The following is a 27622-nucleotide window of genomic DNA, read 5'->3' on the forward strand; positions in this document are numbered from 1 at the left end:
CCACCTCCGGCCAGGTGGTGGCGCTGCAGTCCGAGGCGCTCCGTCTCAGCCGCACTCTATGGCCAGCGCTTTTCTTCTCTGTGGCCCTGCCTGCGCTGGGCCTGGCGGTGGCGCTGCTGCTCTCCTGGCCCAGGCCAGCGCTACCCTCCCAGGGCCTGGCGGTGTCGCTGCCCTCTTGAGGCCCAGACCTGCGCTGCCGTTCCCCGGCCTGGTGGTGGCGCTGCCTTCCTGAGACCCAGACCTGCGCTGCCCTCCCCCGGCCTGGTGGTGGCGCTGCTGCCCTCCTCGGCTCTCTGGGCCCAGACCTGCGCTGCCCTCCCTAGGCCGAGACCTGCCCTGCCCCGCTCACTCCGTGCACTTCCCCTCTCCCGCCAGGCGGTGGCGCTGCAGCCCAGGCCAGCCCCGGGAGGAGGCGGGGGCCGGCCCCCCTCCGTAGACAGCAGCTCCGGGGAGGAGGGAGGTGGCGGCGGCGCTAGAGCGGCGGACGGGCAGCTGCACAGGCCGACTAAGGGAGCAGCACGGGGCGGCCTCAGCCTTCCACAGCCCCGGAGGGGAGCCGGGCCCTGGGGGAGCGTCGCCCGAGTCACGGGGGCGCCTGCGAAGAGGGGGCACCCGCAGACATGTCCGGGAAGATCGAGAAAGCAGGTAGGGGGCGGAGAGCGGCGCGGAGGGTGCGGCTGGAGGCAGGGGAGGGCCCTGAGGGAGGTACCGGGTGTCCAGAGGCCTGGGGTGCAGAGGTACCTCCCCACGGCACAGTCTTGGGCAGAGGCACCGGAGCCCGGGCGGCTGGCGGTGGAGGATGGGGAGTGCTGTTCGGCCGCACCTATATTTTCATTCTAAAATGAGAGCACCGGTGTCTAACAGCTACCTAGACGTGTCCCCGGCCCAGGGCGTTTCAAGGGGGAGGGGGCAGAATCGGGCATTCTTATACGAGGGGGCTGTGGCCCAATCATGGCAAGGAGGGCATGGGCTTAGGGGGTGGGGGGGAAAGGGGTGACCGGGACACCCCCAAGACCTGACTTTCAAAACCATAAGGTACATGGAAGGACCCGGGGGGGGGGGGGAATGTAGAACCCTCTCTTGGAGGTGGTGGGGGAATAAGAGTAGGACTTCTTGAAGTTATGGTATCAACAGGAGTTTGCTACCAATGAAGGTTATTGATGGGATCAAGAGCATGCCTACTGGAGGTGGGGAAATAAGAGCAAGACCCCCTGGAAGTGGTGGTAACAGAAGCAGTCCCCCCAACGAAGGTGGTGGTGGTAGCTGTAGCAGGCCTTCCTAGAAGTGGAGTCAACAGGAGCGTGCCCCCCCCCCCCCTTTCCTGAATGCGGTGGTAGCAAGAGCACGCCCTCCTGAAAGGTATTGGTGGGATCAAGAGTATGCCTCCTGAAGGTGGTGGTGGGATAAGAGCAAGGCCCCCTGGAAGTGGTGCTAACAAGCAGACCCCTAACGAAGGTGGTAGCAGGAGCACGCCCTCCTGAAGGGGTGGTGGGAATAAGAGCAGGGCTCCTCGGGGTTGTAGTATCCACATGAGCTTGCTCCCCCTGGAGGTGGTTGTAGGAACAGGAGCAGGCCTCCCTTTGAGGCGGTGGAGTGGGAACAGGAGCAGGCCCCCCCTGGAGGTGGTGGTGTCAATAAGAGCAGGCTCCCCTGGAGGTGGTGGTGTGAATAAGAGCAGGCTCCCCTGGAGGTGGTGGTGTGAATAAGGGGAAACAACATTACAACGCACTACATTTACAACGCAGTGATTACAACACAACTGCCGTTATATCAAATGCCATTACAACACAGTCATTAGTACGCATGTCACTACAACGGATGCCATTACAACGCATATCACTACAACGCATGCCATTACGACGCATTATAAAGTAAGTAATGGGGAATAGTAATTTTTCCCCCCCTACACTATCCAACACTTACCGTTACACTCACTGAAGTGGAAATAGTAATTTTTACCCCTACACTATCCAACACTTACCCTACCGTTGCACTCATTGGAGTGGGAATAGTAATTTTTACCCCTACACTAGCCAACACTTACTGTACTGTTTCAATAACCGCATTATGTGTTGTAATGGTATGCGTTCTAAATGTAGTTTCTAAAAATGCGTTGAGACATGCGTTGTAAAATCATGTGTTGTAATGGATGTTGCAATGTAAAAACCGTGTTGTAAAGGCATGTGTTGTAAATGTTTGCGTTGTAACGTGTCCTATTCGTGAATAAGAGCAGGCTCCCCTGGGGGTGGTGGGAATAGGGACACGCCCTCCTGGCAGGGGTGGGGGGAATACAAGCAGGCCTCCTCGGAGTAGTGGTAGCAACAGGAGCAGGCCTCCCCTGGAGATGGTGGAGTAGGACCCGCCCCCCCCCCCCCCACCCAGAGGTGGTGGAGGGGGAACAGTAGCAGAGCTCCCAGGGGTGGTGGGAACAGACGCAGGCCCCCTGGATTAAGAGCAGGGTTCCTGGAAGTTGTGGTATCAGCAGGAGCTTGCTACCCCTGGAGGTGGTAGTGGGAATAGGAGCAGGCTTCCCCTGAGATGGTGGTGGGGACAGGGGCAACCCCCCCCCCCCATCCCCTCTAAGTGGTGATAGTACCACCAGGAGCTGGCTCCCTCTGTGTTTTAACTGGAATCTTTATGAACTCTGTTGATATTGGGAGTAATTATTTAGCACTTTATGTAGCTGAACTTGCTGCAGTTACCCTATTTGCTGTTTTCATGTCCTTTCATTTTGTATTCCTTGGCTTTTAATTTGTGGCCCTGCTTACGGGGATGCTGTATGTTCGGTCTGGCCGCTGCTTACGTGTAAAGTAGATCTTGCTTTTGATTGTTGATATTGACTGTTGTGCTTGCGGTTGGAGAGGGAGGTAATTGTACCCAGGCGCATGTTTTAATATTCGCCTCAATATTAAATATTCTACCTATACAGCTTGTGGTCAACTGAGAACTGCCTGGCCTTCGTTACTAAAATTTAAGGTTTCGTTCGTGATGCATGGATACGTTTAAAATTGACAGTGTATTTATGTCCACATTTGATGTAAGCTTATTCATCAGTTGCTTTGTAATCCAGATATCAGAAGGAAGAAATACGTTGTCAACAATCAATCTGTGGTTTCGTTCATATTTGCAAATACGCACATTTCAGAAATCACGAATGTTTAAAATCCGAATTAGCATATAATTCTATACTGCTATTAAAATATGTCAAATGTTCAACCGACCATCTATCTAAGTATTGGCCTGAGTTAGACATGGGTACCCCCCCTCCCCTCAATATTGTGCTGAGGGTGCGCCAAAATGCTCAAGACAGTGGTCTCTCTAGCGCACATCTGGACTGTTACTTCACATCAGGATTGGTGGTGTATGGAAGGCTGTATTTGTGTGTTTGTAATAAAGACACGCCTAGCCTCAAGATGACAAAGTAAAACCCATTTGTAGTCTCAACTGTCTCAGTACAGCATAACATCACTGTTTCCGCACGAGAGGGTGCTGTTTGTACCGTCTCACATCTGGAGTGCGAATTACTCCACATCTCAAGTGGCTGTGAGAGAAAGAAACTGCATGGTGTTCACAGGGCAGAATGTAACCCTAGGTTGTCTCAGCATGCGTTACATCACTGTTTCCACACACGAAAGGGTGCTCTTTGTACTGCCTCGCATCTGGAGTGCTTGTAACAACTTCTTGAGTGTGTGAGGGACATTGCATGGTGTTCAGGGAGCAGTGTATAGCCCCTAGGTTGTCTCAGCATGCGTTACACAAAAGGGTGCTCATTGAGCCGCCTCACATCTGGAGTGCGTGCTTTTCCACATTTGATGTGGGAGACACACTACATGGTGGTCAGGGAGCAGTGTGTAACCCCTAGGTTGTCAGCATGCTTTGTATCACTGTTTCCGCACACAAGAGGGTGCTCATTGTGCCGCCTCACAGCTGGAGTGCGCATTACTCCACATCTCAACTGTGTGTGTGTGTGAGGGAGAATGCGTGGTCTTCAAGGGGTAGTGTAAAACCCCTTGTTGTCTCAGCTGTCTGCCCTTCCACGCTGTACTTTAGAATCACTGGTTCTGCCCCATAGAGGGTGCTCTGTGTAGTTTCACATCTGTAGAATGCATTACGGTCTTCACGGGGCAGCGTAAGCTCTGGTGTCTCAGCTGTCTGCCCTTGAATGTTTACACTTTGCCTCACCCGCTATTGCGCAAAGAGTGCTGGGTTGTTTTCCCACCCCTTTGTTTTAATGCATTATGTATTTTTAAGTGTGTTCTGAGTCTGGGTTGTGAGATGCCTTGCATGTTTTTACATAAATAAAGCTGCATGTTATGTATTTATCTTAGCGGCTACTTACCATTGGTGGTAAGCAACGAACTTGTTTGCAACCCGTTTCTGTTCACAACTTCTATGATTGCATGTAGTTCAGTTGTTAGAAAGCAGATTGCCATTTTGCAGTCGAAACCTGTAGTTCCCAGCGTCTTGCTTAAAGTGTCACGCTCCCCAAAAAAATGCTGCCAGGCAGGCCTGCCTACGTCTTCCCAGTCAGTGGAGAGTGCTCATCCTGTTGTAGTAGAGTGTAGTGCTGTCTTTTGGATTTTATATTTTGTCTGTGCACAGCATCATGATAACAAAAGCCATGCCCGGTAGACCAAGGCTTGCTGGCTGGTATCTTATTTCAGACGCCTCTACATCTGTGCATTCACATTTGCTGCCTTTTACTTCCAACACACGTCTTGCTGGCAAAGCCAATTGAGTGGAAAGTCTCTCTTTAAAAAGGAACATGTCAGTTCAGAGTAAATCAGTTCATTTTGTAAATCCATGCTCCAGAAATCCGCCCCTTCTGGTTTCTTTGTGTTTTCCTGCCAGTTCTGAAGTGTTAAGGCTAGACCTGCAGGACTGTTGTATCTTTTGGAAACCTAGAATCCTGGGCTTTCAGTATCCCTCCTATGGACTACTTGATGCTAGAGCAAGAAGGTGTTTACATCAAGGTGTTGTTACTTGGCTGCCCGTCTTAACTTCTTTAAAGCTCTTACAAGAGCATGATTAATATGTACATTATAGTGTTGGTAGCATAATTCATGTGGCAGAGAGATCCAGCGTAAGCAGTTTTACTGCTGTCTCCTTCTGCATTACTCTTTGACATTCCCATTTGTCTGTTTCCCAGCTCAGTGTGTTTCATAAGTGATTATTATTTTCTTAACCTGCCCTAACGCACTAATTGCAAATATTACTGAACAGTGCCAAATCATGGTTTCTCCAAGGTTTCACTCATGTGACCCATTGTTTGTTTTGTGGCCAGAATTCAACTGCTTTGGGACACTCCCAACTTACATATTCATCCTTGCTATCTCGGTTATGAATTTCATAACGTGCGTTTGCTTTTAACAAATGACGTTATGCAGTGAATGTTTTGAAAAGTTGCATTGTAGATCTTACAAAGTTAGCTTTTTAGTCTTGTGTGTTGCTCATAAAAGCCATGTATTCAGATGGCTTGTATGAGGAGATGCTGAGAGGAATTCCCTGGATTATGGACAAATGTTTCTTTTAGGCTGCAAAATAGTCGGCTTTTACAAATTGATCCTGAAAAAGGTTATTTCCTGGAAATGCCAACATGCTGATTTGATAATCAACCATCTAAACATGGCAGACGCTGCCCTCGACACGTTCAAGGCATCTGCATTTTGGTTACGACTTAAACTTATTGATAGATTATTTCCCCCCCCACCACGTGACCTCTTCATAGTTTTTTTGCTGACCCAATTGGGTTCTCGAGTCAATTGTTTGTGAAGGCCATCTCTACTTGACATGCTGTGAAGTATTCCTGGCAATTTCTGCCATCATGTCTGTGTGCACTAGTCTATTTAGACTTCTATCTACCAATTCCATCTCTTTTCTAAGCTTCTGCACCTGACTTCGATCTCACTGTATTACTTCTCATTTATGCTGAAAAGTGTCCCTTACAAACTGGGTACAACCATGAGCCATGCCACTCCGGCCTATCTTCAACCTAAAATAGCAAGACCTTCTCACACCTACAGTTTTCACTGTGAGAGCACAGTTCTTGACGGATTGTCTAGTTCATAGGGCACTCACTGGCATCACTGGCTGTCCATACAAGGGTCTCTAACACCAGTGACTATCCACGCAAGGGTTTCTGGCACCACCAGTAAAGTGGGTCTTGGTGGCTGAATTTCATGGGTCTTCTGAAAACCTGCCCAGCCAAGGGTAGTAGGCTTAGTATCCGGCCCCTACTTCCGGATTTTGTTGCTGCAGGCACTCTCGCAGCTTGTCTTTCTTGAGAGAGGCTTATTTAGATTCTATAGGATAGTCCTCTGACTTTCCCAGAACGCCTGTAAAAAGAGACCTACCTAAACTCTATGGGGACCAGAGACTTGCCTTTTGCATGCTGTATATGCACAGGTCTTTCTTGAAAGAGATGCAGTCATATTTTACAGGAGCCTGAGAAACTTGTTTAACTTTGTGTATGGACCCTTGTCGTTCTCAGCCCGTCATTATTGAGAGAGACCTACTCAAATCTGCCTAGAGGGCGAAGTCTGAAATTTTACAGGAGCCTACAAACTCTAGTCTTCTATGCTGTGGATGGCACTCTGTCTCTCTCAGCACGTCAGTCTTAAAAGCTACATACTTCATTTTTCAAAGAAATATGTCTGGGTTCTCCAAAGTCGGTCCTGGAGGGCTGGATCCATGCCAGATTTTTAGCATATCCCCATTTAGATAAATGTAGTTGTCTTAAAAATCTGGCATGGATCTGGTCCGACTCTGGAGAACCCTGCTATATGTAGACCTTTGTCATTCCAAGTATGCCTTTTGTTGCTGGAACTTCTGCAGGAGATTGACTTGCCTCTTTTATGCTACACATGAACTTGTCTCTCCCACTATGTCTCTTGACTCATGGTTTCCATATAGACCTGTCTCTCTCCATCATACAACTCTGCATCCTGACTTCCTGTAGCAAGTCCATCAGCCCAGAGTCATCCTGATGATAAGCTTGGCTCCTCAAACCTTGAGGGTGCTCACGTTTTCGGTAAGCTAGCCATTTCTGACTTCAGCATTTTCTCAGTGATAAATAGACGCTATAATCATAGAGCCACCTGACTCTGCAAGTCATTATTTTCTTTACGCCTGCAAAACTGCTTAACTCCACTGCTCCAAAGCACACAACATGCAGTTATTCACAGGTTATTTCCATGCGCTGGTGCATTGTAGAGACCTTTAGTATGCCAAATGGGACCTGGCCCTTGAACTACACCGATGACTTTGATTTCAATTCTGATTTCATTTTGAGCCTTTGGCAAGCTTGTTGGACCGTTCACTAAGCTTTGATTCTCAGAAACGTACCAGTTTGCACTATTGAGTTTTTTTGTTTTTGCTGAAGTCCTTAGTACAAGATGTTCCAGTCTGCATGCCATGATGAGCTTACCCGATCCTGAGCCTGACCGTCTTAGGATAATGTGCCTTTGTGCAACAGCTGGCTCATCTTTTCTGGGCCTCCTGTGTTCCCTTGCTGCTTCTGGTGCCTTTCTTTTTTGGCTCTTGTTGAGAGTTCGTTGACAGGGATGTGAATGATGGACGCCTCAACAAGTCCCAGTATTTGAAGATTCAGTGCCATCTAAGCCATTCATAGCAAGCCCATTGCCAACCCTTAGTTGTTGTACAAGGGTGTATTTGCCTTCTGAGATGTTTGTTGAAGTTCTTTTTCCGAGTCCCATAGCATTTGATCCTTAGCTCAGGCTTTCCTTACTAACTTCTTGGTGTGGTAGGTCGTGTGTCTAAGGTGGACTCTGTAAAGGGTTGATGATAGGCAGGCAGTGTGTTCCGCTTCCTGCAGTTTGTAAATTACTAAGTGTTGTCTGATAATCTGTTGATTTTGCTCAGTAGTGGCTGCTACCGGGCGAGGGTGGTGAGGCAGGGGGAAGAATCTTACTTAAGAGAAAAAAAAGCCCTTCCCTTGGCCGCCGTCTCTCCTCCGTTCTTTTCATCTTCCTGTCCCAGACGGCACCAGGAAGCCCCAGGGTATCTATGCTCCCCACCGCCAATCACAATGCTGCCATGCAGCATTGCGATTGGTCTAGCGCCATGGATTGGCGCTCAGACTGGAACAAGGAGCCTGTGCTGTGTAATGCAGCCTGGTACAAATATACAAAGTGCGCAAGAACTGTTTGGCTGGCCCAAGAGGGCTACTGTAGCACCTGCAAATGCACCATGTTCTGCGCGGCAGTCTTTGAAGCTCTTTGAATTAATGGGTCTGTGTCCGATACAGTCCTGCGGGACAGCACCTGCTTACATGTTTCAGTGCTCTTTAAACTGTCTGGTATTTCTCTAAGATGCTACAGGCCAGCCCATGTTTTAGTAGTTTTGAGGCTGTGCGACTGTTCCACTGAGGGATGCGAAGGGATAAATACAGCTGTTTGTATGTTCAGTCATTTTCAGACTGGGAGGTCTGGTCCCATGGAGGACTGCGTAGGGATACATACGGTTCATTGTGACGGAGAACATTTGTGTAATTCAGTTGTCTTCAGACTGTAAGGTCTGGTCTTTCGATGGAGGCGAAGGGTAGATATGGTGTTAAACAGACGGTGGGGTCTGACCCCTTGAGCGAGGCAAAGGGGTAGATGCGATGCTGCTGGACAGCATGCATTTGTATGTTTCATTGGTCTTCATACTGTGGGTCTGGTCCCTTTGAGGGAGGCAAAGGAGTAGATTCGATTCTGCTGGACAGCATGCATTTGTATGTTTCATTGGTCTTCATACTGTGGGTCCGGTCCCTTTTGAGGGAGGCGAAGGGTGATGCGATGCTGCTGGACAGCATGCATTTGTATGTTTCATTGGTCTTCATACTGTGGGTCTGGTCCCTTTTGATGGAGGCGAAGGGGTAGATAGGGTGCTGCTGGACAGCATGCATTTGTATGTTTCATTGGTCTTCATACTGTGGGGTTGTCCCTTTGAGGGAGGCGAAGGGGTAGATGCGATGCTGCTGGACAGCATGCATTTGTATGTTTCATTGGTCTTCATACTGTGGGTCTGGTCCATTTGGAGGCGAAGGGGTAGATGCGATGCTACTGGACAGCATGCTATGTTTCATTGGTCTTCACACATGGGGTCTGACCCCTTGGGGGAGGCAAAGGGGTAGATGCCATGCTGCTGGACAGCATGCATTTGTATGTTTCATTGGCCTTCATACTGTGGGTCTGGTCCTTTTGAGGGAGGCTAAGGGGTTGATGCGATGCTGCTGGACAGCATGCGTTTGTATGTTTCATTGGTCTTCAGACATGGGGTCTGACCCCTTGAGGGAGGCGAAGGGGTAGATGCGATGCTGCTGGACAGCATGCATTTGTATGTTTTATTGGTCTTCATACTGTGGGTCTGGTCCTTTTGGAGACGAAGGGATAGATGCCATGCTGCTGGAGAGCATGCATTTGTATGTTTTTTATTGGTCTTCAGACATGGGTTCTGACCCCTTGAGGAAGGCAAAGGGGTAGATGCCATGCTACTGGACAGCATGCGTTTTTATGTTTCATTGGTCTTCAGACATGGGGTCTGACCCCTTGAGGGAGGTGAAGGGCTAGATGCGATGCTGCTGGACAGCATGCATTTGTATGTTTCATTGGTCTTCATACTGTGGGTCTGACCCCTTGAGGGAGGCGAAGGGGTAGATGCGATGCTGCTGGACAGCATTCATTCGTATGTTTTATTGGTCTTCATACTGTGGGTCTGGTCTCTTTGAGGGAGGCGAAGGGTAGATGCGATGCTGCTGGACAGCATGCATTTGTATGTTTCATTGGTCTTCATACTGTGGGTCTGGACTCTTTGAGGGAGGCGAAGGGTAGATGCGATGCTGCTGGACAGCATGCATTTGTATGTTTCATTGGTCTTCAGACGTGGGGTCTGACCCCTTGAGGGAGGCGAAGGGGTAGATAGGATGCTGCTGGACAGCATGCATTTGTATGTTTTATTGGTCTTCATACTGTGGGTCTGGTCCCTTTGAGGGAGGCGAAGGGATAGATATAATCATGGAAGAAGATAGTAATGGTGCTTTGTGACTGTGCATATTTGTAGGTTTCAGTGGTCTTTAAACTGTGTCCCACTGGGGAGTTTGAAGGAATAAAAAAGTTGCTGCAGCAGGCATGTTGCCTTAGTCGTCAGACTGAAGGTACTGGCCCTGTTGAAAGGGGCGAATGAATTGATGCAGTACTGCAAGACAGCCTGTGTTTTTTTTATGACTCGGAGGCCTTCAGGCCAGGTCTGGCCTCTGAGGTCTGCGAAGGGATAGACATGGTCCTTTAGGAAGAAAGGTATAGTGCTTCAGGACTGCACATAGTTTCATGTTTCAGTGGTCTTTTGACTGTGGGATTGGTCCTACTTACAGTTGCGAAGGAATGTACTAGGAGGTGTGACATTATTACAAAAATAATGGCTGAAGCTTTCTCAAACTCTTGAGAGGGCATCTGAAAACCAGTACCGTTTGCTAGTGTATTTGGAAAATGCTATCTTCATCGTAATGCTTGGATTGCTAAATATTGAGAATGTAAAAGAAGGCAATGGGTATTGATTTTTGCAGAATTTCTTAGAATATATGTACCCATTGCCTCCCAAAGTGTCTTTGACGTTTTAGTTTCTTTGTTTTCGATAGGAAATAATGGGCATGATTGACTAGATTTTTTTCCCCCAGGTAAAGATGGCTTAGTTGAGAAAATGCCGTCTCTAGACTGTCTTTAGACGAGGCAGACAGTCTTGAGCCAGTACTAAAATCTATTTGAATCAGCACTACTGTTCCCCCTTCAAGACTGCCTTAAGCTAGGGAGCAATCTCAGGAAATGAAGCCTGTATTTTGTTGGTGTGTTGTTGCCATTCACATTTTTCTTCCTCCCATTTCTGCATAAAGCATGGGGACAGTGGGACAGCCCACTTGAGCCATTGACTTTTCACTTCGAGTGATTGCTTTCTGCCCATTCACAAAGGGAACAGCTACACAAAGTAGTTTCCTTCAATATTAGGGAGTGCTATGACAGTCTGCTTTTTGAGGCCTAAAAATATTTTTGTTCTTAACTAATATTCCTTTTTAGATCTCGCTTACATACGGTTTAGCTTGTGAGACATTTTGTTTACTTGCAGTTGGCTTGGAGCCTGCCATTGCTTACCATTGGTTGGCTTTGTCACTCATTTCCTTGCTTCTCTATGGTCACCACGTGCCAGCTTCACTTTATCTTCGTGTGTTCCCCATTCCCACGGGCATGGCAAAAATGCTGCTTCCTTGCAGCGACCAGTGTCCAACTGAAGCACTCCATTAGAGAGCATGTGTTTCAGGTAGTCTCCCCCCCACCCCTTCTTGCGCCCACCCTTGTCCCGCATTGTCTCGCTTGCCAGGGCCTCCTCTGTGACCTGCTGTCGGTTTTGCACCATGAAGGGGGTTGACCGGTGTCTTCCCTCCCCCCCCAATAAACCCCTCCCCTCGAAACTGCCTGACTTCTGTGCCCTGCTTCCACCTCTGTTGGTGCTTCTAGCACAGTGACTCTGCAGGGTGGTTATCCGCTAGGTTGCTCGGCTTGCTGCAGCTTATCCTTGGCTGCTGCATGAAGGCGATTGGCTTCGGGCACTATATCTCACCAGCTCTGGGCAGATCAAGAACTCGTGCCCCTTCAGGGCGCATCATTGGCACCACAACTGCTTTAACTTCTGTTGTGCCACTCCACTGGTTGGGTCAGCGTTCTTTCCTGAAAATGACAACGTACTGTGTAATGCCTGCAACAGTGATCTAGAAAACAGAAGACGTGGCCGGGATCCTCGGTGAGTATTATGCACTGTAGTGGGAACAAACACCCCGCCCCTTCCCAGTGACTTATTTTAAGCACCTCTCCCTGTGTCTTTCACAGATGCAAAATGTCAGTGCCCTATAACATCCACTTTCAGAGACCTGCTCCCAGAAAGTTTGTCACTTGCACTGTCCCATTTCTTTCTCATACACCCTTTAATTGCCTGCCCCGCACCACCTCCTAGGACTTTTACAGCAGCCTATCCCACTATTTCTCCTATACTCAGCAAGTATCTCATTACATCCCTTTCCAGTACCTCCACAATAGCCGTCTTCTTACCCACTCCCAGTGTTTTTGCTTCCATCGCTCTTCTCATTGCCCTTAAGGGCCCACTACTGCTGGAGCCATTCAGTCACTCTCATCACCCTAATACCTCCCCCCCCACATTTCCTTTTATTGCCTCCACCATGCTTCCTCCATATGCCCTAGCAACTCCACCCAGTACATCTCTACTGTCACCTCCTCCAACCTCCCCAACATTCACCCTGTATCTTCTTAAACCGCCTCCCAACACTCCTCCTATACTGTAGCATTTCATTGTATTCTCACTTTGCCCTCGTCATCCAGTACCTTTTTCTTCATCTTCTCAAAGGGCTTTCCTCTTATCCCTCCCAATTGCCCTGCTCTTACTCCACAATCACGGTCTTTGACTCTCATTTGACTTTGTTCACCTAGCTTACTCTCCATACATTTTGGCAGGTGCATTTTCCAGTATACTCTCTAATTGATTTTTCTGACTGCTTTGTTTTCACCACCCCCATGCTGTCCGAATGTCTTTCTCCGCCTTCTTCTCCCGGCACTGCTCGGCCTGAGAAGAAACCTATTATCATTGTGTATAGATCCGTCCTTTGTCCATGTCCCCCCACCCCACACACATCTTTCCCTCTTCTTCCCTCTTTCCCCCTTCATCCCTCTATATTGCCCACCCTGCCAGCAGTATAACTAAAACAAGCATTTGCAATGCAATAGGGCTCGCAATTACGCGAGTTTGAGCTATTAGCATTGTAAATGATAATGCCTTTTATTTTTGTTCTGGTTCTTAAAACATAAATAAAAGGCTTTGTCATTTGCAATGCCAATAGCTTAAACTCGCGTAAATGCGAGACCTATTGCATTGCAAATGCTTGGTTCTATTTACATGGACCCATCTGTAACCCTGTTTATAATGACAAAGTGAAATTACAAGTCCCAAAATACAAAGTGTTGCTGACCTAAATTCCAGGAAAGGAGCATTGTGTCAAAGTGACATGCAGTAGTCTGCTAATCCTGTTTTTGATGGGGAGAAAAACTACAAGTCCCAGAATGCTAAGTGGTGTTTGTTGAGAAGTTCGGACTACATAAAAATGCCAAATGGGACATCATTGCCCCTCGTGGCAGTTCTGCATATAATGCACTCTATCAATAAACATAACTCAGGGTGAAGGGCCTGCTGCGGCGGAATGGTTATTGGTCCGTGGAGAGGGGGGGAGCTGGGGCGGCCTCAGCACTCACCCAGCTTGTTAACTGCCTCTCAAACTGGCAGCAGAGCCTCCCCCGATCCGCTGGCTCATTACAGTGACACTCATACAAATCTTTAATTGTTTAGTTTAAGAATTGTGTTTTGACCGCAAGGGGATTTTGGCTGGAGCTCAAGAAGTGATAATGATATTTCGCTGCCAAAACCGTCTGCTTGTTTCTTGGTGTGTTAATGCGCACTTTCCAGAAGCGCCAATTAACTGCCTCAGCACTCGCGCCGGAGCGCGAGACACACAGATTTTGTCTTTTTGTGAAAGGGAAAAATAATGAAACAGTTGGAGGAGTCAGTTGGGGGGGTTAGTGTTTAACCCCTTCACGGAGCAGTCGGTCAGAGCACCGCAAGAAGCAACAAGCGGCACTGAAAGCGATCGCAAAAGCGATCGCTATTTGAAAAAAAAAAAACACCCGCTAGTGGTGCGTGCGCGCGCCACAGCGAACCATATGTTTTCAATTATCGCGTCCGTGTCTGGGCACGATAATTGAAACCACATGGGCTTTGGTGCGTGTAACCGACACCAATAGGCCATGGGCGTAGCAATGTGCCTGCCTTTGGCCTATTGCGTGCTCTGTTTTAAAAAAAAACACGCACTCCAAGCCCAATAGCGGAACCCAAAAGAAAAAGCACACGCACAAGCGTGTGCGATTCCAGGGTCCGTTTTCAAACCCCGGACAAAAGGGCTCTCGCCTGCGCGAGCAGTGTTCCGCACTGCAACGCAAGGCGCGAGCCCTAAAAATGCGCTATTATGCAGCTAGCATGGGCCAGTGCTTGTTTATGGGCCCAGAAGCTCCTCCTAGATGAACTTTAAGAAAAAAACATACAGCATGCAAAGGTGCTGGCAATCGACGCAGGACCTATTGGGTATTTGCCAGTGTTGTTTTTTAGGTATCGCCTACCAAACAGCATGGACTGTCTGGTTGCGACAGACCTATTGTGATCTTGTAGTGAGTGGACTGATTGCCTACCCTTTGCTTTTCATTAGTTAACATGTTCATTTGATTTGCTTGCTTCTTATTTGATGTTTTCCTTTCCTCTTCATGTGTTTGTCCCTCTCCTGCTGGTGCAAATTCTCTTTGAGATTTACCCCACCCCCTTCCACTCCTCACTCTGTTGGGAAGGCAGGGATCAGGGACCTGGCATGATTACTGGCTGCTTGCTTGGTTCAGGGGATAAAATAGGCATCACCTTTAATTTGAATAAAGCAGCGGTTCACTTACAGGTATGCTTTCTTGTTTTCAGTTTCTATTTGTTGTAAATTCTTGTGTTTTTTTCCCCCCTATGTTTTCAATTTTTTTTACTCCCACCTAAAATCACGGAATGGGTTTTTTCCGGAGCTGCTAAAGAAAGTTGCTTTCATTTTCTTCCTTCCCTTATGCATTCCTATTATCAAGTATTCCTACATTCCTTACTCTTGTCTTTGTGCCCTTTAATTGAATTTGCTCTCTTAAATACGTTTTCATTTTTCTCTCACCTCCATGCATAATTCCCAAATACTGAAATTCCTCTTGCCAGCAGTCCAGTCCCACCTCACGTCAAGGAAGTGCATGAATAAAAGATATGTTTGCAACCGATTAAGATTTGAAGGTAGCGGATAAAAGATCAATAGGGGGCACTGTACATATCCTCCTGCTTCCCTGTTCTTCAGACAAATGGCTAAGATTTGCTCAATGACGATTTTCTACTATGGACATGATATAGACACAGTGGGCAATCCGTGACAATCTATAATCACTCACTTGTTATGGTGAGTCAGATTTTATCTGGGCAAGCTATTATTTGGCGAGAGAGCTTGAGCTGGCAAAAAACAGGTGATTTTATTTCATATTTGCTGTGCGTTCAAAAACAGAGGTCAATTTTTAGCTTATGTCTTGTTACAAATTGCTGCTCATTTTATCCTGGAGACTGGTGTTAGTTTCTTTCTCTGACTTCAAAGTTAGAGTATTTTGGGTAGTGAACTGTCTGACAATTGTGCTGAAGTTCAGGGAATTTGTCTTTTAACACACAACATTTAAGTAGCTTTTAAATCAACTGTATGATATTTCGGAATATTTCTCAGTTTGGAAAGCACTTTATTGCACTTCGAAACAAAGATTTAAAAAAATAAAAACAAATCAGAACACTATTTGGTGATGTGCAATTGATAACTTTTTGTTGTAAACTGATTTCCACACGTTATTGTGCATGTGCTATATAGTTTTAACAGTAAAACTTTGTGTCAGTGGGAAAGTTTGTGGTCATTTCAATAGGAAATGTGCTGTCTGTAAATGACAGTGCCCTACCACGTCATGATTTTCTACTATGTTTATTAAAAGTGAGAATTCTAAAACATGAGCTGAGAAACATTCCTGCTCCCACCCTGATGAAGATGCTATTCATGACCTAAGAGGCCAGGATGTGGGCTAGATTCTGATACAAGAAGCAAAAGTTTAGTCTGTTGAAGAGATTTTTATGCAGCAGACATGCTGAACTCACGTGTTAGAAGGTTCTTTCATATGTGATAATGAAGAACAAGGCAACTCTGTGAAATAATTTCCTAGGATCACATAATTTGAGACCAGTTTATGGGTCCACAGCATTACAGTTGGGTCGAATAAATTATTGAAGTAACTAGACCTGCAAGTCTAGTAACATTTTTATAATTTTCCAAGGCCTGGCGAGGGGCTCTATGCTAATTTACTGCAAGTCATTGTCACTCTGTGTCCTTGGTCTTGTGATACCAATAATGAACTTGGCTAATGTATTGTTACTGTCTGATCTGGGCCTGTTTCTGCTCTACGTGCTCATGGAGAGATGCTTGCTTAGAAATGAGTATATGCCTACTTGTTAGCTGTTGGGTCATTGGTTACGACGAACTGCGCTGCTGCATGAAAAATCAGCTGAAGTAGTAAAGAAGCTTCATCACTTGCAGGATGGCTTGTATCATTTGCTTTGGCAGTTCACAGCTAGAATGAAGTTTATCCTAGATTGTTGGGCATTGTCTTTGGGATTTTGTTAATTTGACTACCACTAAGCATTGATTTTCATCAAGACTGTTTTTTTGGAGCAGTGCAGGGGTTGTGTTACTGCAGCGCTTCTGTGAAAATTGCACCAGGCCCTTTACCTTTGTATTGAGTGCGGTGTGCTCTGCTATAGTGTGTTTATCTTGGGGAGAAGAATGAGCACAGCTCAATACGTTTCCATCAAAAACTTTCGTGTTTTGCACAGGTGATTTTGCCAAGTGTCCGGCCTTTGTCTCATCTTCTTCCGAAATGGAATCTGTGGGAATCAAAGTTAAACCAGGTGATTCTGGGGGCCTATGTCAATGTGCGAGCTCATAATGGATTCATGCACCTGTTTTAATGGAAACTTGGCCATCTGCAGCACATACTAGGAAACTACTTGCTGTACTGTCTATAGCTTATGTTCCAAGTCAGTGTCTGCATTAAAAGCAGTGCAGTTTCTTCAAAAGCGGCTCATGGACCTCTTTCCATAGCGCCTGGGAAGATGCGTAGTGTGTTCATTGTTTAGAAGACATTCTTTGTGACGTTAACATGCAGGATCAAGGATAGGTCTGAATCTAGGTTACTCCTCGCTTTGTAAGTTATCTTGATGCTTTCAGGGCTTCAAGTTCCTTTGGCCATATGGCAGTAGGCTCTATACGGTATTGAGCTTTAAATGGTTTTGTCATCCATGTGTTTATGGCACGGAGACAGCCATTAGTTATTAATTATAATGGTCTTGGGTGCTATCCATTTTTTATTGATTTGGGTATCCTCTGCATAGTTTTAACAGGAGAGGTTGTATGATTTAATCAGATTTGGTAAGGGGTATCGGTAGATGTTGAATAACGGAGTGGATATAATGGACCGCTGAGGAATGCTACAGTGTTGTGTGTGTGAGGAGGTGATGTGAAAGGTGGTAGGTAGAGTACACTTTGTCTGTCTGTGAGATAAAAAGCGATCCATTTTAGAGTATTTTCACGGATTCCGAGATAGTATACCTCAAACATAGTAGTCAAGATGCAGAGGAGCACAGTACAGGGTCAGAGAAAAAGATAGTCAGTGAAAAAGGGGGTAAGAAACTGGGTTTGGTAAAGTCCTACTCAGAAGTTGACTGGCACTTAGACATTTTTCAATTTGTACCAAAGTTGACCCATTATTGTTGCTGGACATTGTGTGGTGATACAGCATTCTGGTTTTTATCGTGTAAATCTGAATCCCTGTTGGTGTGAAGGAAGGCGTACTGGAGAGCCCTGTGAGAACCTGCACATTTGCCCCTTCTCTCCTCCTTAAATATCTGTTGCAAGTCCGTGTTATTGGGATCTAAGGCGCGTGTTGTGTTGGCTTTAGAATTGTCTTTGCATCTGTTTTGGTATCATTTGTTTGCAGTATCTCGCACTGTGCAGCTCATGGAATTGGAGTCATTTGGAATCCTATTAAGACTTTCCTTCAGTCCATGCTAGGTGTTTGGCTCCTGGCGCGGTGCCTGGGCAGAGGTGTTTTATTTCTGTGATTTAAATCCACTTTATTCTTCTTACTTGCTGCCCTGTGGAATCGGACTATACTGCAGAACCAAAAATGTCTCTAAAACTGTTTAGGTGGATAAATATGCAGGCGGTCAGACTGGAGGATTGAAATAGTTTCCGAAGACAGTCGGCTGCTAACGCAGCGAGTTGGCGGAATGTAAATGGCTGATTTTCTCTGAATGATGTAATCTTTGCAGCGATCGTGTCTGAGCAGGAAGACAGGCCGGCCAGCTGAGCTCCGGACCCCGCGGGGAGAGATGTCAGACGTGTCTGGGGCAGCATGGTGCCTATTGGATATGGGGGCGCAGCTAGCCAGTGATGTCATGCACCCTCCTAGGATAGCAAGCCTGAAGAGATGACGTCAGAGGATGTTTGAGGCACGCAGCAGGTATATACTCCCCTATAGGACCGGCAGGGCGCCTGCGCTATCGCGCCCCCTCACCATCCTCACCCCTCTCTCCGTGCCATCCCACCTGAATACAGCGCCCTGAAGACATGTCAGAGGGTGTTTGATGCGCACCGCAGGTATGTACTCCCCTAAAGTACCGGCCGAGTAGAGGAAACCCGTAGAAAAGCGCTCATAGGGGGTACAGGAGGCTGTAGTGCGCCAGCGCAAGTGTCCCCTCACCACCCCTTTTTATGTGCCATCACAACTGAATCAGTGCCCTGGAGACATGTCAGAGGGTGTTTGAAGTGTACTGCGGGCTCTGGTATTATGCACCTCCCTAGCTGGGTACCCGTTGAGTAGAGGCACCCGTGGAGGTGTGCTGATGGCGTTTATGCGAGGCAGCAGAGCGCCTGGCACCAGAGAGCCATATAGCAAGGCTGCCCCCCTAGCGCCATCCTAACTGAATACATGACCCCGGAGAGACGACTTTTCCGTGGGTGGCTGGAGCAGCGGGTTGTCTATCACAAAAGATGTGTAACGGCCTCTGACCCTGACCCCATGCTATCTCCCCCCCCCCCCCCCCCCAGAGGACGCAAAGAGATATGCCCGTCTGGGGCTGTCACACGAGATCTATATGTATCTATAGGAGGCTTCGGCCTGCCTCTGGTCTGCTGGCCACACAAGGGGGTGGGGGCTAGGATGCTCTACATGAGTAGCCAGTGGGCGGTCTCTCTCTCTCTTTCTCTCTTTCGAACCTTCTTAGGAGTCCAGGGAACTCTAGCCCGCACCATTCACAAGTCTTTACTTCCTGCCATACGATGTTCTAACTAATATGTTATTTATTTTTGTATTCCTGTTCATGTACAGTGCTCCAAAAAGGCATGGCTGCGCTGTATAAAACCCACCTAAATCAAGAGACCATGTTTACGAAAAAGTCTACGAGATCGGATCTCACCAGTGCCATTGTGCCTTTAATGACAAGCTGTCCATGTTGCCCTGCCCGCAGGGTAGGGATGCTGAGCGAGCTACGCCCAGAGCTCCAACCAAGCCTCCCTGGACAGGGCGCGCCCCTGGATTGCACCAACCCCCTGGGATGCCTCTGGGGCCCTGATCCGATCAGCATTTATGTAAAGTGCCTTGAAATGCAGGGGGGCTGAGAGTGAGACCAGTGTCTCTGATCTGCTGTGGAACGCGTGCCCTTTCAGGGGCAGGCACCGCTCCTTGTCTCTACTCCACACAATTGCTTCCTGAGCATCGACACCCCACAGGTGCCCCCCGCCCCCGACACGGATTTATTATTCACTGAATAGACCCTGCTCTCTGCAAAGAGCGAGTCCTCTTTCTGTAAGAGACCACAAGGACCACTGCTCCACATGTCCCTAGGCAGTGGGGTACTGGTCCGTGGTATCAGCCAGCTAACTAAAATAATTGCGGTTTTTAAAGACGGATTACCACCCATAATAACATGTCTTCATTTTCTAGAATGTCCCAAAACCCTTCGTATTCCCCTCAGATTTATTGGTGCCCAGTTACACCCCTGGTGCACCGTAAGAGGCGAGTGTGACATCTCCGAATAGTTGAAAAAACGAGCAAGAGATGAAGTAACGTCAGTCCTAAATGCACTGGCAGAAGTCGCGAGGCGCTTCAGAAAAAAGTATCATTCAAAAATACAGTAAGGAAAGCTGTAGTGGGGAAGTGCTGCCATTGAAAGTAGTGTGTCTTCGTGAGGTCAAGCAATGGCCACGCAATATTGAGGCCAAAACAAATCCACGGATCACTGGGGTACGTGAGCTGGCCACGGAGTCACGTGCTGCAGAATAAAGTCTGGTTGGGGATATTTTCTGCTGATTTAATGACCATGAAGGCTGCCATACATTGGGAAGATGGCACTAAACCTTTTTTGTTTGTTGTACTGATGCCCATTTAATATGGTCACTGCGAACCTAGAATGCTTTTCTTCTACAACACAGTATGGTTATCTTAGCGTGATAAGACCCAGCGATACCCATAGCCCTTCCTTGAGAACATCCAAGTACACTGAGATACCTGTTGGAACACCCACAGGTACTGAAATCTCTGTACTAGAACTACTGGAAGTTGAAAAGGATCTTGTTCATGCTTCCGTCAAGACTCACTCAGAGCTCTGCTCAATCAGAGCTCTTTATACCACTGATCCACTGATACCCCGGGCTCTGCTCAGTCAGAGCTCTTTATACCACTGATACTCGGGGCACTGCTCAATTAGAGCTCTTTATTAAGTCTAGGCTGTTTTCCGCACTCCGTGTTACACAGAGCTCATGGAGTTCTGAAAAGCTCTGCTCTGCTACGCGGAGTGGAGTATCTTTCCTCGCTCGCGTTCGTCAACGTCCAAATTGGCGAGAGTGAGCGAGGAAAATCCACCTCCCGGCGAGATTTTTCCTCGCTTGCGATCGTCAACATCAAGTTGGCGAGCGCAAGCATGGAAAATCAACCTCCCGGTGAGATTTCTCAACGCAGGCGGTCATATTTCTCATTGCGAGTGGTTGAGTATGCTCGCAACCGCTCGCGTTGAGAAACTCTGTTCGCGTTGAGAAAGCTGCACCTAGAGTAAAAATCTACTCGAGCGGCAGAAAGGAAGCAGCGCCCGCTTGCGCTGTGCATTGTGCCGTTCACGATGATTGCACAGTGCGGACAAGCACCTGACACTAAAAATCACAGCAAACAGCATTTATCTAATGCACTCGACCGCTTGCAGAACTGCGTGTAGCGCAGCAGAGTTTTATTTTGCACTTTGCGGAGTTCTGCATAGTGGAACTCTGCGAACTCCGCACAGGCTTACTCTTCATACCACTGGTACCTGGGGCACTGCTTAGTCAGAAGTCTTTATACCGCTGACTGCTGGGGTTCTGCTCAGTCAGAGATCTTTATACTGCTGATACTCGCGGCTCTGCTCAGTCAGAGCTCTTTATACCACTGATACGCCAGTGTCTGTGTGGGATAACAATCACACTTGCTGAAATCTCGGAGCATGATTACACATGGGCTTATTAGGACTGACAAACTCACTCCATGAAACCCAGACCTCTGCACTTGGTAATACACTCACTCAGTCGGCTGTTTATACCGCTGATACTCCGGGCTCTGCTCAGTCAAAGCTCTTTATACCACTGATACTCCAGTGTCTGTGCTGGATAACATACACAGTTGCTGAGATATCTGAGCATGATTATACAGGGGGTTTCTCGGACTGACCAGCTCGCTCCATAAAACCCAGAATCATTCAGCTCCAGATAATAACAATTACAGTTCTGCTTCTGATAGCACTTGAAAACATAAAGACCTGTATTTATTCACTCGGAACTCTGTTCTACAATTTGTCAAGATTAATTCCTGGCTCTGATCTAGATAATACTCCAAGTTAGATCCATGTTTCAAATAATATGTATGATTCCTAAGAGACATGTGTTGGATGAAACCCAGCTTCATGCCACTCAAGCTTTCCCTTGGAAACACTTAGGCGCACTCAGTTGTAAGCTCTTGATAATCATAGTCTCGGGCAGAGTTCTATGTTTGTTTCACATTTTCTCTAGGGTGCTATTATGGGTGGAGATTTACTACTTTTCTTTGTGAATTGGGCCATTTATGTGTATTCACTTTTATGGTATATATATATATATATATATATATATATATATATATATATATATACCATAAATCTGTTTGCACCTAAATGCAGGTGGTGCAAGGAAGGGCGCTAGCGCATTAAATGACCACCAACCCTCTCCCAAATGAAGAGAGCCTGCACTCTGAGGCGGGAGGCAGTCCACTCATTTCATTGCATCAGACAGCATGAAAAATCCATTTGCATATGCATCCAATGACACTGCAAAAATCCGCTCATACATGTTTCTGGTTACTCTGATAAGAGGCGCGTTCCGGCTGGTCAAACAGCCTTTCTCAATCAATCAATCAATCAATCAGTGACATTTATAGAGCGCACTACATACCCGTAGGGTCTCAAGGCGCTGGGGGTGGGGGGGTGCCGCTACTGCTCGAACAGCCAGGTCTTCAGCTTCTTCCTGAAGGAGAGGTGGTCTTGGGTCAGGCGCAGGTCGGTCGGGAGGGAGTTCCAGGTCTTGGCGGCCAGGTAGGAGAAGGACCTTCCTCCTGTAGTCGCTCTTCGGATGCGGGGGACGGCGGCGAGGGCGTGGTTGGCTGATCGGAGGTGGCGTTTGGGAGCGTAGAAGTTGATTCGGCTGTGACTGGTCAATCTGACCAGTCACCATTTTGGTTTCTCATTATATACTTGTCATACCAATATAGATAACGTTCTTCAGGTTTTAACTCACTTGCAGTTATTATAAAAAAAGACTTTAAAAAAAAAAAAAGTTTATATCCCATGTGCTCAATCACTTGTATTTCACTATTTAAGCCTTGAGAATCGTTTTATGTGTCCTGTCATAAAATTGTGCAGTACACAAGATTATTGCATTTCATTATACATTTCTCAATAACTGCAGCATATAAATTGCTGGCAATATATATATTTTCACCTGTCCGGATCGGCCACCATGGAAGGACCAGAAGTAGAATCTAAGTTGCAATACTTGGAGTAAACTTAAATCCACATACTCATCCTCAGGTAGCCGCATAACTAGGTTTTACATTTTGTAGTGCTTACACATCTCAATTTTGAGCTTCGTAAGCAGTATTTTCCTGACACCCTACGTGTAGCAACTCACGTCGTCCAAACTGTGTGGAGAGATCTGTTTTGCTAGTGCTAAATTTATAAATGTAGCTCTATCAGCTAACCAGGGAGTCTTGAGAGGGCTCCTATTCAGCAGTTTAGTCCTAAATAATGGCACGTCCACTCACTGGGTTCATGTGCCTGCTGCACAAACACTCACAGATAGATGGGGAAACCAGAACACTGTAGTATGCTGCAATAAGATAACACAACATACCATAACTGAGACAAGTATGTACATGTAGTGTGACAGAACAACATCAGAAAGTGTACATAGCATGAGGAAGAAAAGCAGACATGAAAGGCACTGAAGAGTAGTAATTCCAAGAGCAAGGAATTAAAAGAAACATGATTTAAAAGCCCCGTTCACTAAAGTATTCTTGTACATAGCATTAAATTAGGGGCCAATAGCTCTAATTTATAAAAGTAATGTGGCCATCCCAGGGTGTATTTGCTTTTGCAAATGGTGAACACCGAAAAACTTGTGAGCTTGTTTACAGACTTTTGCACGCCACATTCCCAACTTGGCACGGGTTGACTTCCGGGGTGCGAATTGAGGAAACAACCCCAAAATTAGCGGGGTGGAGGAACAAATGTTTCTACATAGGGAAAAATATTTCCCCTGGGAGAAAAAGTGGGCTTATGAAATTGCATTTTTGGTAGGTAGTTACACACTCCCAAATGTACGCCATATACATTTACGATTTGCAACTTATTACACGTGTGAGTACTTCTGGAAAGCTTAGTTGCAGTTTGATTGCCAAAATGTATTATGAATTCAAAACCAAAACGTAGGAGTAAACCTGCAAGACTAAATTCTCAATTTTTAGTGCTCGCTCCCTGCGTTGCAGCGCGCACTGCTCGCGCAGGCGAGAGCCCTTTTGTAGGGGGTTTAGAAACGGAGCCTGGAATCGCACACGCTCGTGCGTGTGCTTTTCCTTTTGGCATCCGCGATTGGCATTTGAGTGCGTGTTTTTCCCAAAGACTGCACGCAATAGGCCAAAGGCGGACGCATTGCTCGGCCCATGGCCTATTGGTGTCTGTTACGCGCACCAAAGGCCATGTGGTTTCAATTATCGGGCCCAGACACGGGCGCGATAATTGAAAACACATGTTCGCTGTGGCGCGCACGTGCACACCACTCGCGGGCGTGTGTTTTTTTTACAGTAGCGATCGCTTTCAGTGCCGCTTGTTTTCCTCGTTGTATTCTCTGAACGGTGCCGGACGCATGCACTCTTAAGTAGTACCGCAGCACTAAATAATTCCATAGTTGCCATTACTTGGCTAAAACACGCATGTACTGCAGCATTTGGCTGGTACGGCTTTATTTTAATTGCAATTCTGTTCAGACCATACATTTGTTCCTTGCATAGTCTGCACAACCAAAGATAGGCATGCGTAGTTTCTACTAGGCCCCGCAGGTTGGAGCGACCTCTTGTTCTACAATGTTTCAGGCTCTTTGGAACGCTGAGGGAGGGGCGTAAGAACTGCGTCACGCGCTGTCCTACACAAGGACTGCCACGTGCCCAAACTCGAGACATTCACGCGCTGACGCGCGCAGCTGTTAACTTGTCCCGTGGCTGTAGACTGCGCACACGCCGGGACCAAAAGATGAGCGCATGGGTGGCTCAGCGGCGCAAGGCCTGAAGGCCTTCTGCGGAGAACAGTGAGAGTGGTTATCAGGAGTGGAAGGGGCTATGTGGCCTGCTTCAGTGCTGGCAGCGAAAGCAGGTAGGGATTGGGTGCGATAATGTATCGTGACTAGAAATGCGACACGGTCCAATTTACACCAGAGTAACCGGATTTACACTGCTGAATACGGACGGACGCACAGGGTTCACATATTTGGTTGGCTTTCCGTCAGTTGTTAGACTATGGGCGAATTTTGGGTGCAAAATTGATCCTTATTTAGCAAGAACCTTGGTCTCCGACCTGATGGGCAATGCCTTATTTTTAACAGTTTCCGACTGATGTAAATTGGCTGCGACTCGCTACACCGTGCCTTCAACTTACCCTGCCCCCAGACTAGGCAATTCTTTAGGGTCTACGTACTACCGAAGCGTTTGTCCGGGAAAACTAACCTCGTGAAAGGTTAGTAACTAGCCAACCTCTGAAAAATCAATATATTTTTATAGATTGTTTTTCCCACCAGAAGACCTAAGGAGAGCACTTGCTTACTGCAAGATGTTGCGTCTCGTTTTAAATACAGGCAAGGGCAAATTTGGCTTTTCAATATTTATATTGAACAATATGCTGAATACAGGGAGGCCTGTGTACATCCAGGCATAGTCCACTACAAATTGGAATGAATATGCACTTAAACTTTATCATGTCTGGTCGCCGTTACCCGATTCAATGTGATGATACCACTTCTGTGACTCCTGGTATTAGTATGCTTCTTATTCTGATTACACTGCAGTTGCTATATACCTATAACCAAACCACCCACAGTGTAGTGATACCCATCTGAAAAAGCAGCTGCCTCGTCGGGGGCAGAACGAAGTCTACATACGCAACCACAAAACAAATACCTGCTTTTATAAAAATATACGGTCTAGTTACAAATACAGGAATTAAATTTGCCCATGAACTTATTGAAATTAAGTTTAAACTGACAGAAAAGTAAAGTTACATTTACCTTAAATTGATTCTCCTGCTTACATCAGGAGTCTTGGCAGGCATTCATCATGTGGAGGTTGTGTAACCAGCAATACTCCAGTATTTTGGTACTTCTAAGATTTGTCCAACTTAATGCCTTTTTATTCTTCTCTAGAAGAATTCTCCAGTTGGCCTTAAACAACTATGCCATGCAATTAAATAATGAGCTTCAGGTCCAGCAAAGTTATCTGCGATAAATGCTGGAACCTACTCTTGTATTAAGTCTTATGAGCTGTAGGCTATAAGCAGTGCTATGCAGTTGGCATCTTAACACATGCATTTTGATTCAAACCTGTGGCCATTGGATTACGTGTACAACTACATACTACAGTCTGACAACTCCCAGACAATATTTCATGCAGTTGGCACTGCTACATAGATGGGCCTCTGCAGAAAACACCCTAGTCCCTTATCTTTCTAGTAGATTTATTGACTTTTGTAGCAGAAGCCTTAAACCCCAAAGGCATCAGTTAAGCAGATTTTTTTGATTTTATGGCACCTGTGATGGTGACATCAGACCACAATTTTGAGGCATCTAGTTGAGCATACAACATGCCCAACAATAACCTTTTGAAGTAATAGGATTATTTAAGGGTTGTTAGAAATCAGTGCTCAGTGCGTGTATATGTAGTGTCCCTAGAAGAACGTTATCAACATTGATTCCTCTAAATATCTAGAGCATTACCTTGAATAATTCCAGTGAGGAGTTGGCAGTACCTCCATATTTTTAGGTCGAGCCCATAGCGGCAGCGCATATGCGCTGCTTGCTTTGCGAGGCATGCAGTAATGGAGTGGAAGCTCCGCCCACTCCACCCATGTTTTTAATTGGCTCTGGTCATTGTCTTTTGTAAATGCTGCCATCTGATTACGAGACTTGTAAGTCCCTCCTTATTATGTCCATGTCCTCATTTGTACCCTCCCATGGCTACTGGCCCCTTTACTTCGAGTCTTATACAGTACGGTATGTGTTATTTAGACTGTGAGCACTACTTTGTCCGTGCCTTCTCGCCCCCTTCTCCCCTGCCCGCACTCCTGTCTGTGCTCCCCCGTTGTCCATGATGCAATACAATAGGTCTTGTGTCAATGCGAGTCCTATTGCATTGCAAATGCTTGTTTCTTGTGAATTGAACCATAATAGTGTCAAATATTTACTTTTTGTCTCAATAATACACCAGTTCTGCTTTACCACACAGTGCACTATTCTGTAAATAGCAATATCTGAAAAATCAGATAATTAAAAAAGATCAACAATGAATGAAAATGGCTGTGACAATATGCACATCACACATCATAGCAATTTTGACCTGGCTTTATATATTTGTCCCGTCAAATTTCCATATGTGCCATAATAGTAATACAGAATGCGTTATACAGATGCTCACATACCATACCATTTGTAATTCTAATACTGTAGAAATGTTGAGAAACATGTGTTAGTTTTAGAATTAAAATAGGTGTTTTTGTAACATGGTGCTAAAAAAACTTTGCGATTGTATCCTCCTTTTGTACCTGCAAGAGCCCGAAAAGTAAGAAAATCAAGTAGTAGTTTGTAAGATAAAGTTGTTTCTTGGATGCTGTTAGTTTGTGGATGTCTTTGAATTCAAAGCGAAATAACTTGAAAGGGCCACATTGACCTGCTGGACGTCTTGCAGGAAGTGTGTGTGTGTGGGGGGGGGGGGGGGGGTTCTGGGGCCGCAGCACCCCTTTTTCTAGCGCACTGAGAGTTGAGTTCAGACAGGGTACTCTCATCCTTCTGTGTTTTGCAAATCACGACGAGTAAGTGACAGAAACACACCTGCTGTTTTCAATTTTTGCAAAACTGTTCAATAAAGTTCTTTATCTAAATAAAGCATTGTCAAAGTCAATAGGGCTTTCCTTTTGGAGGTATTGGCTTTGCCACTATTTATTAGTGATGCTCCACAGCATGGTTAAAGAACACTAAAACAATCCTAGGACTCAACCACTCGCCCAATGCCTAAAAAATGACAGAAGAGTTTTTAGGTCAAGCCTAGCAGAG

At 46.5% G+C, this 27622-nt stretch overlaps 1 protein-coding gene across 3 annotated transcripts in view; it reads left to right on the plus strand.

Moving 5' to 3' along the window:
* Positions 1–411: 411 nt before the first annotated feature.
* Positions 412–27622, plus strand: part of RAPGEF1 (Rap guanine nucleotide exchange factor 1) — a 703893-nt gene continuing 676682 nt past the window's right edge. For all 3 annotated transcript variants that reach the window (XM_085613927.1, XM_085613929.1, XM_085613930.1), the window contains exon 1: positions 412–645. In XM_085613927.1, coding sequence (XP_085470053.1) covers positions 621–645 — 25 coding nt within the window. In that variant the 5' untranslated portion in view covers positions 412–620. The remainder of the gene's footprint in view (positions 646–27622) is intronic.

The sequence above is a fragment of the Triturus cristatus genome, chromosome 1_2 (genome assembly GCF_964204655.1).
Source record: "Triturus cristatus chromosome 1_2, aTriCri1.1, whole genome shotgun sequence".
NCBI classification, from domain to species: domain Eukaryota; kingdom Metazoa; phylum Chordata; class Amphibia; order Caudata; family Salamandridae; genus Triturus; species Triturus cristatus.